Below are 15,706 nucleotides of genomic sequence, written 5' to 3' on the forward strand. Positions count from 1 at the left end.
CTGTACCAGCTCCCTAACTTTTGTTTCAACAAGAATAACCACCTAGAGTAAATTCGCCAAGTGGCATTTTTTTTTTTAAATTTTGTCTTCTGTTGACCAGTGTTCAGTAATACAGAGAACATCTAAGTGTGACTTTGTTTTTTGGAAGAGATCTATTTCTATTAACTTATTAAACATTGACTGCACATTATGGTGTAATATCTTAAAGGATAGTAGTGACTGTTTTCCAATGAAATGATTTTTGACACCACTCACTGGGTTTTCTTGTAGTTTTGGTTCATGAAGATTTCGCTCTGCATCTGTTTTCCTTAGGTTTGCTGCTAGCAGGGAGCTACAGGTGTTCTTGCCCATAAAAAATCCTGACTCTAGGCTGGAGGTCTGCATTTTCGTGTTGAAGATCTTGTCACAGTTTCCAGTGGTACTGATTTGGAGTGTGGCTGCACATTTTTTGCTGTTTCCGCTTGGATGTCGTGGGCTGACTGATTTTTGGCACTTGAGATTTTTGAACAGGATGTTGGTGGTGACTTGGTGCTGACTGTGGATAACTTCTTCTTTTCTAACACTGTTTCTAATGTTTTCCCTGATGATCCTGACTGCATATTCACTTTTGTTGTTGTTACTGATGGCTCTTCAGCTCCTGGTGTTGTTGTTGGTTCAGCTGCAGTATTGCTCATTCTTCTGAGATTGTCCACCAAATTAGCTTCATTGGACCACAAATATGTTTGATGTCATTTTAAGGCACTTCTTGTTACCAGTGGACTTTTGATGGCATTAAGCAGATTAACACACAGTTTCTTTTTCCCATTTTTATGTAAGTGAAGCCCATGCCTAGTGAAGTCGTTCCATTGGAGGAAGCTATTTACATCTAAAACTCTGATGTGTTCACTGTAAGATGCCTTCTGTATCAAGTAACTGTTCATTTTGTAGATTTTGCAGTTTTCATTTGGCATGTCATATCTATATGGTATTGTACGTAGAATTAGTTGTGTTTGCCTAGTTTTTGAAATGGTTTCATCTAGTGATGTCATAAAACAATGTTTTGATCCATTAATATTGTTTGCACCAGCTAAGACGACAACATAATCATTTTGTCCTACACTAGACGTTTTGTTTTGTATATTGCATGTTGCTTCCTTGAATATAGCATTTGGCTTTATCAAAGATGTAAATTTATAGCTGGTTTTTGAAATTTTGTTCAGTACTTTTGCACAGTTCCTATTGTGACTATCTGAAAGTAACAGTACCTGTTTTTTATTATTTGTAAGCTGATTCATGTTCGTGTTTGTTTTCAACTTACTGCAGTCATTTCTCTTAACCATTTTTAAATTACATGAGAAGTGTTCAGAAGCACTTTGTATGTTACCTTTGTTTATTGTTTCACATTTTTCATGTTCACTCTTCTTCAATGGAGCATCACTTCTTTTGTTAGTACAAATATTTAACACAACATCACTGTACAAATTTCGAACTTTTTCCTGGTGTGGCGGTTCACAAAGATTTTTGAATGATAAGGCTATGCTAACCAAATATATCAAAGATTTCACCCACGAATACTACAATGACAAAGCAGAACCACTTGAAGCAGGAGTAATCAATAATGCAGAGGTAAATTTGGAGGAATAACTCAACAGGAGGCAAGGATCATGTGATGAAAAACTGGGAGTGCCAGCAAATGAGGATTTTCAGTCTGAAATACTGAAGTTAATGAGAGTCTTAAATAAAAGTATAGATAAATATTTTAGTGACACTAGAAGTAGCAACAGAGAGCATTTTCATAGTTTAGAATCAGAATGGACCATTACTATTGGTAGAGAAAAATGACAATGAACTGAAAATTGTGATAAAAAATTAGATCCTTCTAGCAGTGACAGTCAATGTCAAATACAAATGTAACTGAAAATGAATGAAGTAAGAAAATGGAAATTGCCACTGTTCAATTTTGTCAGGATGAATTAATAGCAGTAGTTGAGTCATGTTCCTGTAATGATGGTAATTAAATAATTTGTGAAAGACAGCATGTAAATACCATTTATAAACCAGTTCTGTGGGTTGAGCAAGAAGTGAGTAATGTAAATAGTAACACATTAAAATAATGATGAAGACATGTGTTTGCAAGTAGTAAATTGGGTGGTTCATGAAGTAGAGGACAGTGTGGATGAGTATCAGTTTGGAAAAGAATGTAAGTTATTAGTAATTAACAGTAATGTATATAATTTATATTTAATTGAATCTGATGCAAGTGATGTTAAAGACTGTGTATACACATTAACTGAAATGGCTGTTCAAGTTGATAAACTTATAATGAGGAATGTAAGCAATGTGAAATTAACAGCAATGATCTGGTAAAAGAAAAAGTACAAAACTTCTGTAGTTAGTAGCGAAAGCAATGAAAAACAGTTTGTGGAAGTTAATGTAGATAGTGTTGTAATAGAAAGTAAGTACATTGGAAAGAAGATTGTTGTCAAAGAAAAGAAGGCCAGAACAAAGAGGTCAGTTGCTAAATTACCAGTAGCTTCTGTGTAAAAATTATTACAAGTATGATTATTATTATGATTATCAGCATGAAGTAAAAAGTGTGATGGGAAGAAGAAGAATTTTTGGAATCAATAATAAACAGTCTGCAAAAAATTAATGATTAATAAACATATACAGATATCAGTGCTTAAGGTAAATGCATGCTTTGCTGAGCTGTGAAATTCTGTTCTTCCTTTCCAGAATCACTCCATTCTGACTATCCTGCCCTTAGTTTGTAAAGTGAAAAAACTAATTATCTCCTACTATCCACAAATGTAAATAAAAATTTAGTATGTCAAGGATCAATTTTTTTGTGAATTTTTGAGTTAAATGTTTTGTGTGATAGAGCACACTGACAAAAGGTAAGAGAATGGAAGCATATACAGGATCTTCTAGCCTTTATAAAGACCAAATCATAATATTTTTTGTCTGTAATGTCGAATTTTTTGAGTCTATAATAATGGATTTATTTCAGATAATAATGCAGTTTAAAATAAGAAGTAAGAGAGAGTCTAAGAAAATACTAATTGTCAGAAAATATTGAGAATATGTATGCATGAAACTTAATGAAAATTTTCATAACAGCATCAGGAAAAGATCTGGCTAAAAGATGTGATTCACTTTCAAAATGGTTCAAATGGTTCTAGCACTATGGGACTTAACATCTGACATCATCAGTCCCATAGCCTTAGAACTACTTAAACCTAACTAACCTAAGGATATCACACACATCCATGCCCGAGGCAGGATTCGAACCTGTGACCGTAGCAGCAGTGCGGTTCCAGACTAAGGTCCCTAGAACCACTAGGCCACAGCGGCCAGAGATTCACTTTCAAAGATGTAATTAAAAGTGAAAGTCAGTTTAAAGGAAAGTTAATTCGAATTGTCTATATGAAAGTTTATGTTTTCAGTAAGTTTGTGCCAGATTGTAGCCCTTCTGACCAAAATTTATTGCAGTAAACATAAAGAACATTGCCTACAGTAAAATGTTTATTAAAAACAAGGTGTGTCAAATAATGCCCTTTGGGCTTGAGAAAGGTAAAGTGTTTGTATACGATATAATGTGCCTTGAAATAAATAAGCTTTCATTTGCTATACAATAGAAAGTAATGTTTGCTGGTAAGGTGGTTTGTTACTGTTGAGTGTCATTCAGTAAAGTCAGTTTTTGTGTATGGTAATGAATTGGTGAAATATTAAGAGGGATATGGAATAGCAAATTTAATAACATATTATAAAGTATATATATGAAGCAATGATTAAGGGCCATCTTTGTGGTAGCTTTTTTTTGTGAATGCAGTTATTCAATCAATAGGCTTTTTAAGTACAGAAATAAGTGAATAATGGGTCCTGATAAACTGTAAGGTGTGAAGATGATATACAAGAGAGTATACATCACAAATAGAAGGACCACTTCCTGTTGAAGTTGAAAAGAATATTTGACCAAGAACTTGATATGTAGTTATCGACCTAGTAGAACAGTTCATGATTAGAGTGATTCTTCATGGAATACACACTGTAAAGAAAATTCTAAAGAAACAGCAACAACTATATAAAAGGTATACAACAAAGCATAGGGCAACGCACAGCGATGTTAAATGAAATACATTTTTGTGTCACAAGGACAATGGGTGAAGTCGTCAATGACTACCATAAATTATTTCACTGAAAAACCTCTCACAAAACCCAAATAAATTCTTGTCATATAAAAAACTTGTCACTAGCACTTTAGTTAGTATCCAGGTACTCATCAATGACACTAAGGGTAGCAAAATAAAACCAGAAAGGCTGAACTGCATTTTCAAATGTTTCTCTACAAATGAAGATGTAGGTATACTGCACCCATTTATTTCTTGTGCCACAGCAAAAACACTTGTTAAATATAAACTGATGCAGCTGGGTGTGCACCTTGGTCTGAGGCACAGAACAGAAGAGATGCTGCGCACTGTGTGGTTTTTAGCTGTGTAGTATTTCTGCCAGACTGTTGTCTTTAGTTGGTGTGATTCTATAGGTGATAATAACAAGCATCAGTATTTCTTCTATGAAAGCTTCACACAACCTGTTTTCCACTTGCAATTTGAATGAGTACAGTATATGCTCTGCTTCCTCATTCTACTGTGGGTGGAATGGCAATGGAGTGAAGAGGGTAATGCCATTGCAGGAACAGAATTCTGTAAACAGCATGGACATGAACTGTGATCCATTATTGGTAACTATAGTTTGAGGCAAAGCCTCAACTGCTACAATTTTTGTGAAGACTTGCAAAGTCACTTCTGTAGTGGTGGATCACAAGTCATCACATAAGGATAATTCGAAAGCATGTCAGTCATCACAAATGACATAGATTTACAGAATGGTACCCGATATCTACATGAATGCACATGTTGAGGTGCAGACCATGCATCAAAAGTTTGAGGTGGGGCTGGCTACAGCTCAGCAAAACATTTGCATATGCAGGCCATGTGTTCAATCTCTGAGTCTACGACAGACCAGCAGAAAAAATTACATGTGAGGACCTATATTCAGGTCAGCCCCAGTGGCCCCAGTTAGAAGAGCTAACGTCTGGGACCTTAAGGCAGGAGGCATAACTATCTGCTGTTCATATCTTTCAGTGCTAAGTAAGAATGGTCCATCTATTACCAATAGCTGGCGACAAAGACAGAAATAATTTCAAAGAAGTCCCTTTGGTCCTGGCAAAAGATACTCAGGCCAACAATTTTTGTTCAAAATCAGTCACCTGCCAGAGCATATTATCTTGCTGAGAGGCATGTCCTGCAGTATGTGCTGTCACTGGGAGCCTATCCATCGCTTGATGCAACTGCACTCCAACTGCAAACAGACAACTTTATTTTTATTGAATATTGTGTCTGGACTTGGGGAGACACAATAATGCATTTACATTTGCTTGTCATGCTGTGGATCTGTAATGTATTTCATAATGGACACATTTAAGAAAAGGGCCCATTACACCAAGTCTTTGCACTTTTTCTAAGAGGCTGAAGAGTGCTAAAGAGCAGATTATAACCAGTGACATTATTAAAATTTGTTTCCATACAGGAACATATGGAACTTCCTTACAATGTAGAATATAGCTAGTATTTCCACAGCAAACGTATAACTAAAACAAACAAATTTAGCTGCTCTTGCAAATATAAACAATATTTTCATCCACATATAAGACATTGTGTGTAGTTATGGTAACAATTAAATTGTAATAACAACAACAGCGGTAATAACATTCCAGCTGGCTGACAGACATGTTTTGTACAAGGAAACTTGCTTACCTATAGCATTGTACAGAGGTTTTCCTGTATTTGGATCCCATACTATAGTAGTCTCCCTTTGGTTGGTTATACCAATAGTTACAATATCAGCTGGGTCAATTTCATGTTCTTTCAAGTTTTCTACACACTGATTAATAGTTTGAAGTACAGCAGACAAAATTTCTACTGGATTCTGTTCAACCCAGCCTTCCTGAGGGCATTCCACATTTATGTCCATTTGATGATAAGTGAGAATTTCTGTTGTGCGTGCACAAAAAACCTAAAGCACAAGATAATTTTAAGATTAGGTACTTGCAAAACAATATTTTCAGTTTTTGAAAATGATACACGAAGTAGTACTCAAAATATAAGCAATATCTTCCTTTTCTTACATTCTTGCAATAATTTGGCATTTTTTTGGTTGATCTGAATGTACCAATTGGAAACAGAGGTAGAGATTTTCAAAATCTTACAAAAATTTCCCTATTGTAAAGAAATATTTTACTTTTATCCAATTCAACAAACCAGATAATACTAAAGTTTTCAATTATTTAACCTGATGTAAAAAATAAATAAAAAGTATTCATTGTGTTCACATCACAGGTCTAGCTGCCACAGCTACACGATGAAGGACTGTAACACACAAGTTATCTACTGTACACATATTATGCATACCACATGTTTCAAAATGAATCTTTGGATCTTTAGGCTTTGTAGTATTTGTTACATTCAACTTACAATTATAAATAATACATTAAATGAAAGAGCAACTCAAATAATTTTGTTTGTATACCAGTGTGCATGTCCAAGCACTGTTTCCTGTGTGAAATGAAAGCTTTTTGTGTTTTACAGTTTGCAAGGACTAAAGCTGTTGTTACAGTGCCAAGTACATCACATACTAAGGTCCACTTTAATCCTCCAAGTGACAATAGCATCCACAGATGGTATCATCAGTTTGAGGACACTGGCTGTCTTTACAGAGGGATAGCGTATGAGACAACCAAGACTAACTGAAGTTTGTTTTGAAAGAGTGGAGAGTCTTTCACACATAGCACCTGGAAAAAATTTGGAAGGCTGGAAGGCTAGTCATGAATTAGCAACTCCAGTGACATCTGTATGGAGACTTAAGAAAACACAACTACACCCTTACTATCTGCAGTTACTAAAGCTCTATAGCATACAGCCTATGGTTTATGTGGCAACAACGCAGACAAAATGTTGCTGAGTTGATCTTTCATTTGATGTATCATTTATAATTGTAACCTGGATGTAATAAATGCTACAAAGCCTTAAAACAGTGATATTCATTTTGAAACACCCTGTATTATAATCACTGCGTAAAATTTACTACTCTTGCAAAGGTGAAAAAGCCTTCCAGCAGTGGTTTGGACAATTTTGAATCATAGAACTCATAAAAGGAAAGGAAGAATGGTTATAAACACAAAAAGTGAATTAAGCTTCAGATCATCCTAAAGAATAATTTGAGGATCTCTTTGAATTACATGTCATATATGAATATTTGGTAAAAATCAAGCTACTTCTACATGTGTACAACATGAGGCTCTATCAGTACAGGGGAGTAGTTAGTATTGAACATCAATTATAAAGTCATACAGTACGTCATTCGTTAGAAAGAAAAAAATAGTGCTTCACTTGAAACAATTATATCAGAAACATTGCTTATTATATTGAAATTTGGTCTTTTCTGCAAAATAAGTACAAATGTATGTACCGTATTTACTCGAATCGAAGCCGCACTTTTTTCTGGTTTTCGTAATCCAAAAAACCGCCTGCGGCTTAGAATCGAGTGCAAAGCAAGCGGAAGTTCTGATAAATGTTGGTAGGTGCCGCCACAACTAACTTCTGCCGTCGAATATATGTAGCGCTACACAGGCATGCTTTGTAGGCACAAAGATAAATACTGGTGCCAAAACCTCTGCGTCAGTAAATAAATTTAAAAAAAAAGATGGAAGACGAGCTTTTTTTCTCCGCCCCGAGTTTCGACCACTGCATTTTCATACATTATCCAACGAAGTAAATACAAATTCCGTATTGTTCATCTTCGAATGTAGCAGAAATGGCCAAATCTACTTTCTGAATTTTTTCCTACCTGTGGGAAGAGATGGTTGCTAATAGGAACCTGATGAAATGTTAATCATATGTAGTATTCTCTTCACCATAAGAATAATACTAATATAAACATTTTGCCATGCATTCTTTCGTGTTTGCTGCTATCTCATTTAAATCCTGTCTGCCTAATAAACTACGAAACTAGAGTGAGACAACAGCAAACACGGAAGAATATACGTAATGTGTCATGTTTATATTCGTATTATTCTTATGCATAATAGTGATACAGTCAGAAATGAAGCAAGGCAACTGACTATATTTTTAAATCTAAGATGACTCTAATTTCTGTGCAGAATTTGATGTACTAAAGAAGCGGCCGCAAAGATTTTCAAATGAAGAAAAATTTTTGCCTAACTCTCGTTCAGAACATGTTCTATCATAGGCAGCCTATTATTTGGTTCTTGTTGATCATTATCAAAGAAAGCAGCAGTGTAAGTAACAACAAATAGCAGTCTCTTGCCATTGTTTCGCTGATGAGACGATTCCACTTTTTTTTTTTTTTTTTAAAAAAGTGCCGGTAGCGCGCGCAAAAGCAAGCCATGCCGCGAGCGGCGACAGGCCATAAACACGCACTATCAGAATGCGACAAACAATGCATGACACAGTACAGTAATGCATTTTCAGCTTATAGTGACGTAAACACCTATAACAAAGAAAACAGCACTTATCAGATCAAAGCAAAATAAGCAATCGATTCAAACCAGACGAAGCACGTGAAAAAGGAAGGGTACCTGTATAAATACAGACGGAGCGCCTGACGCATAGCAATGGCTACCTGGTAAAGCTTAACTGCTAAGCTTACGACTCGAACCAAACTACTGTAGCTGTATCGTCATTCATTCGACCTAAATTGTGTCTTATATTACAATGGACGAACTTTGTTTCAATTTGAAGGTGCGGCCTAAAACTTTTCTCTCCCCTTCAATTTTGAGTCTCAAATTTCAGGTGCGGCTTAGATTCGGGAATTTTTTTTTTTTTCCTTTATTTCGAGCCTCATTTTTCAGGTGCGGCTTAGATTCGAGTGCGGTTTAGATTCGAGTAAATACGGTATACATCCTTATGTTATAACAAACCACACCAATTCTCTTTTTCAACATCAGTCAACAATACCAAATTATATTAGCACTATTCCCAAGAGTCGTGCGCCAAAGTAATCTCCGAACACACTATCGCCACATATGCATCTGCTTTCTGCTATATTCTCTCCACTTGGCAATTGGCCAACTTTCACCATTTTAATAAATATGTCATATTACTATGAATGAAGACTTAACAACCACTCGGCATTCCAGCCATGATTCAACTCCCTACTCACAACAAACAGTAGGGCAAAGATATCGCATTAAGACCAGGCTACGTTACAACAAGTCACCGAATGGGTTGTTTTTGGTTTGTCAGACAATTAAATGAGGTATTACTAATATTTTGCATAATAATTGAAAATCACTACATAAAGAATCTCAAATGTTGATTTTTTGTTATTCAACATTTCTTATGTCTACCATGAGCTAAGCTGTGCAGTAATATTCCTAAGGAGGATGGAACATTGAGGTGAAACTTGTCAATACCAATTTCTTTTCAAATACATAATTCATTACAGGTACAGTGTTCCAACTATAATAAACAAACAGTTACAGTGCAATAGTGACATAATTACAATTTAGATATAATAATAAAAGAGAGGTTTTGTTTGAGTGGGATCAAAATTATTCACTCAAAGTGTATAGAGAAAGTCTAAATGAAGAACTGTGGTAAAAGGCCTCCTTGACAGGTATTGTCAATGGATAATTTGCTAGCTCCTTAAACACATTCTTACATTAATTTGAATACAGTTTTCTACAAACACGAGAGAGAATCAGTTCAGACAAAAGTGCAGAGAAATAGTGATTTACATCTAGAGTCAAGATTTTACATACCAGGGAAAGATAAAATTATTTAATTGTAAATAATGACAGAAGCTGCATTATAAACAGTAATATAAAGTCCACCATAGTATTATCAAGAAGTCAAAGTGTATCTACTACAAACAAACAAAATTGTTGTTGTCATTGCTTTTAGGGTGCTGGTGGCATGGTCATAGTGCAAGTCCAAAATTAGTTACAAGTGGTTATTTAAGGAGCTGAAAATAATAATTAAACACAGAACAGTAGCAAAGAGTGATTAAAACATTAAGATATACAAAAACATTTTAAATTCGAAGTGATGTATAAATGGTTGTTATCTTCATCAGCTGCTGTATTAAGGCCTCCTTGAGACTTTCCGTGGGTTACAGTATTCAGCTATATGCGTCCACAATGCTCCTGCATGTTTTCTAATATAATTGGTGTCAGACTTTTCTTATCATTTGTAATCCACCAAAGAACTTCCATGATCCATCGACCACAAATTCATCTGCTTACATGTCCCATCTTTCTTTATCACATCTACACCCAACCCCTTGTCACATGTGTCATATTCCTGTGAAAAATCCAGGTGTAAGCCCTCTCCTATACAACGACCTAACACGTTTTATTTCAATCCTACCGCAGGCCTATCCTACACTATCAGAGTTAAGATCATCATGAAAGCAGTCATTTTATAAACCAATTCTGGTGTACCTTTTCCACAGTCAATTATGCATGCTTGTCAAACACTCAACTGTCTACTCACATGAACAACTGTGACCAAGAGCAGAGCTGACCACCCAGTGGCAAAATATGCCGACAAGCACAACATACTTGATTTTGAAAGGTTGTAATACATTCATCTATCTCCATATCTGCCTGGCCTCACTCTCCACTAGCACTTGTTCCACACCCACCTCCAACCCTGCTACAATATCTCAGTTAGACAGTGAATGGTTACCTTGACTACTTGCCTTACTTGTAAGAATTTCGTTTATAAAAAACAACAGAGCAATTTAAAAAGTACCCTCAATTGGAGACATCAGTGTATTCCACCAAAGAGTTGAATTACATGGTCAAAAGTAGTTAAATTAGAGTAGCAACAATATTCTGAAAAAGATAAGATTGCTACTTGCCATAAAGGTGACAGGCACAATGAAAAGACAGGTAGACAGGCACAATGAAAATATTGTTGTACTTTGAGTTTTGACCTAAGCCGTCTTCAGAAAAGGCAACACACACACACATTCACACAAGAAAGCACATTTTACACACACATGACAGCTATCTCCTGCAAGAATGCAACTATTGTGCTGAATGAAAGCAACAATCCACAGTTGGGCAGGAAATGGGGAGGGATAGAAAGGTATGGGTGGATGGGTGGGGGGAGGGAAGAGTGCTGTCTGGCAGAATGTGCAGGGACTAGACGGCAGCAGCACCAGACTGCCAGCCATAACATTGAGAGGCTGTGGGAGAGGGGAGTGGGGGATCAGACTAGGAGAGGATGAGAGAAAGGGAAAAGACCAGTGGGTGCATTGACACATAGCAACGCACAATGACTTGAGAGGAGGTGATAGGACAGAGAGGGTGGAGGAAATTGTTGGGTGGAGGGCATGCTGACAGTAATTATTGTAGTTTGAGGCCAGCATGATTTTGGGAGCAGAGAATGTGATTTAAGGATAACTCTCATCTGTGCAGTTCAGAAAAGCTGGTATAATTTTGGGAGTGGAGAATATATTTTAAGGATAACTCCCATCTGTACAGTTCAAAAAAGCTGGAGATGGTGGTGGTGGTGGTGGGGGGGGGGGGGGGTGATCCAAATGGCCTGCACTGTGAAGCAGCCATTGAAATCAAGCATGTTATGTTCAGCTGCATGTTGTGCCATAGAGTGGACCTCATTGGCATTGGTCTTGGTAGTGGCCATTCATCCTGGTGGACAGCTGGTTGGTAGTCATGCCATAAAAAGCTGTGTCTTGATGCAGCAGAGTGTAACAAGAACTTCCTTGCTCAGTGTGCTGAAGATATCATAAAGGCCTTCATAGACAGGTAATAAACCCCAGACTTAGACCACAAACAGATTTCCTGTACCATTTCCCCACAAATCCCCAGTCCTCCCACCACCATCAATAACCAGTTGTCACTCAACAGCACCCTGGACTGGAACAACTGGACCATGTCATTTGTCAGGGCTCTGATTATCTATCATCATGACCTGAAATGTGGGACACCCCACTTAAGATCCTTCCCAGCCCTCTAAAGTTGTGTTCCATCATCCACCAAACCTACACAATACCCTAGTACATGCCTATTCAACTCCCAATCCTAACAGGGATCATATCCTTGTGGAAGACCCACATACACAGCACTTCCTATTTCAGTCCTGTCATAAGCTTATCCTACTGCATCAGTGGCTAGGCCACATGTAGAAGCAGCTATGTTATGTCATATACCAATTCTGCTGCAATCATTGCACAGATTTTTATATTGGTACAACTACCAACCGGCTGTCCACCAGGATGAATGCACACTGCCAAACTGTGCCCAACAGTGAAGTGGACAACCCTGCAACACAAGTACAACATGCAGCTGAACCTGGTTTCAATGGCTGTTTCACATTCTGTGCCATCTGCACATCCCTCCCCACCCCCCACTCCCCCCCTCCTCCCTCACCACCAGCAGCTTCTCTGAAATGCGCAGATGGGAGTTATTCTTACAACACATTCTCCACTCCCAAAATTATCCCAGGGTCAACCAACGGTAACCTACTGTCTCCATATCCTCCACCCGATAGTTCCCGGCCCCTGTGGCCTATCTTCCCAATTCACATCTCATCAACCTCATTCTGCACTGCTCTCTGCCAACACACTCACCAGTCTTTCAACCATCTCTGCTCCTTTCCTGTTCTACATCTCATTCCCCAGCCCCACCCCTCTTTCCCATCCCAGATTGCTGCTTTCATTCAACGCAACAGTTGCATTCCGGCTGGAGATAACGGTCATGTGTGTGTGAGGTGTGCTCACTTGTGTGAATGTAGGTGTGATTACTTTTCCAAGGAAGACTATGGGAGAAAGCTCAATGTATAACTGTCTTTTTGTTGTGCCTCTCTGCAACTAAATGTGTCACTTACAGTGAGTAACAACCTATCCTTTGCTGGACTTTTCATTGTTACATTAGAGTAGTTTCGATATCATACTGGTCCCATTAATCAACCACAGAGGCTGTTAACTCCAACTCAGTGAAAAGGCACTCATGCCTAATACACTATGTTTCACCATGAGTTGTGTCACTCAGACCTTATCTGACTTTGTGGCTCACTTATAATTACTAAGCAGCCATTATACTGATCGATGAAACATGACGCCTAAGGAAGGAGACACCGGCTTTCTAGGCCATAAAAGCAATCACGGTCATGAGTTGGTGTCAAACTGTTAAAGGTAGCTCACAGCTTCTGCCTAGATTCTAGGAAATGGGACTGTTCTGGCTATGACTGCCTAGTTCAAAGGCATTTTAAGACTTTCAAATAAGAAAGTCAAACTAATCCATAGGTGTTAGTTGTTCAGCATTATGAAAAGCATAGAGTGTTACTCACCATACAATGGAGATTCTGAGTTGCAGACAGGCATAGCAACAAGACTGCTAAATGAGCCAGCTTTCGGCCAAATGGTCTTCTTCTGAATTAGACAACATACACATACACATTTGCGCAAACACAACTCACACACAAGTGACCACTGTCTCTCGCTGCTGAGGCCAGACTGTGAGCTACAGCGCATGATGGGAGAAGCCATCTGGGTGGTGGGGGTAAGGAGGAGACTGCAGTGGGGAAAGCTGCATGTAGGAGCATACAGGGATGAGGTGGAGAGAAGGTAGGGAAGCTAAGTGCATTCAGAGGGTTAGATGGGGGTGGGTTGGTAGGAAGAGTTACATGTTCATGTGGCACAGGAAGGTATGGAAGGTATCACAAAAATACATGAGAGTGATGAAGGAAGAGTAATCAATTTGAAAGTCTAGGGTTAATGATATTGGCAGGAGTAATGTGGGAAATGAGATGATGTACCAACAATCAGTGTGTGCTTGTAGTCATGTGTTGTGTTAGTCCCACAAAAGTATTAGTCCTTCCTAAAGGTCTTACCTTTTGCCCCACTCCCAAATTCAATTATGCTGGACTTGTTGAAAGACTTTCTCTCCTTCTCCCAATACCTACAATGGAAACACTCTTTTGCCACCAACTCTACCAGTCAAATTCAACCAAAGACCAATACTCAACCCTGCCTGACTGAGTTCACAGCACCATCCAACTGTGATCCACCCCCACTGCCCCCAAATCCCTGTTAACTTTCCAGAATTTCTTAACCTCAAACCTTGCCTCACCATCATTCCCCAAATCCTTCAACATACAAGCTAATCTTACAGCCTCAGAAAGAACTGCAAACCACCACATAAATCTAATCCTGACCTTGTAATCCTACTTGCTGACAAAGACTCCATTGCTGTGGTTTTGAACTTCAAGTATTACCTGGCAGAAAGTCTCAATCAACTGTCAGATTTGTCGACCTACAAACCCTTCCACAATGTCCCCATTCCAGAAATCCAGCAGGATCTCTATAGTCTCTCCTCAGATCCTTAGGCCCATCTCTCTCTCTCTCTCTCTCTCTCTCTCTCTCTCTCTCTCTCTCTCTCTCCTCCCCACACTACCTTCTACATGCTTCCTAAAGTCCAAAAACCCATCCACCCAGGATGCCCCATTACGGCCACTTACTGTGGCCCCCCTGAGAGAATCTGTGCTCTCATAGACCAACACCTTCAGTCCTCTATCTGCAACCTACCCTTCTGTATAAAAGATACCAAGCATTTTCTCCACGAACTCTACACACTTCCTTCTCTTGCTTTCCACTATTGATGCCACCTTCCTTTACACCAACATCCCTAAGGCCCTTGGCTTTGTCACTATTGAACACTATCTTTCCCAATGCCTGATGGGTACCAAACCTACAACCTACTGGAGCAACTGAATCATATTTTCCAAAAGGATTTCGACTACCTCTTGTCATGTCATGAAATGAGGAATGTCCTACCCACTATCCTCCCCACTCCTCCAATAGTGGTATTCTACTGACGACCGAATCTGCACAAAATCCTCATCCACTCCTACTCAGTGCATGCTCCTAACCCTTTGCCTCATAGCTCATATCCCTGTAATAGACCCAGATGCAAGACTTGTCCCAAACATCTTCCCATCACCTACTCCAGTCCTGTCACAAGCATCACCTATCTCATCAAATGCAGGGCTACCTGTGAAACCAGTTGTGTAACCCACAAGATAACCTGCACTGCATTCTATGTGGGCATGACAACCAACAGGCTGTCTGTCCGCATGGAGGCCAAGAAACAGCTAGACCACCCAGTTGCTGAGAATGCTGCCAAACACAAGATTCTTCATTTCTACTGCTTCACAGCCTGTGCTTTCTTGTTCCTTCCTACCAATGCCAGCTTTTTTGAGTTGCGCAGGTGGGCACTCTCCTTGAAATACCCTTCTATTCCATAAACACATTAACAGTCTTTCTACTTCAATATTTTCCCACTCCCCCCCCCCCCCCGCACCACCCCCTCTAACCTCACAACTGCACCTAGCTGCCCTACCCTCTCCCCACCTGATCCATATACCCCTATGCAGCACTTCAACATCCCTCACCCCTACCCTGCTATCCTTCCCCCTCCCTGCCCCAGCCTCCTCCTTATCCCCATCACCCAAACTGCTTCTGCCATCATGCTCCATAGCTCACAGTCTGGTCTTGGCAGTCAGAGACAGTGATAAAGTGCATGTGAGTTGCGTTGCGTTTACATCAGAGTGTTTGTGTGCGTATGTTGTCTTATTCAGCAGAAAATCTATTGGCCAAAAGCTTACTTGTTTCAGTCTTT

General features: G+C 38.8%; 1 protein-coding gene across 1 annotated transcript in view; it reads right to left on the reverse strand.

Moving 5' to 3' along the window:
- The window catches only part of LOC126235288 (glycerol kinase-like), a 277,633-nt gene that overhangs the window by 252,723 nt on the left and 9,204 nt on the right, over positions 1-15,706 (reverse strand). The window contains exon 2 of the mRNA XM_049944014.1: positions 5,796-6,054. Coding sequence (XP_049799971.1) covers positions 5,796-6,054 — 259 coding nt within the window. The remainder of the gene's footprint in view (positions 1-5,795; positions 6,055-15,706) is intronic.

Source organism: Schistocerca nitens, chromosome 2, assembly GCF_023898315.1.
Source record: "Schistocerca nitens isolate TAMUIC-IGC-003100 chromosome 2, iqSchNite1.1, whole genome shotgun sequence".
Classification (NCBI taxonomy): Eukaryota; Metazoa; Arthropoda; class Insecta; order Orthoptera; family Acrididae; genus Schistocerca; species Schistocerca nitens.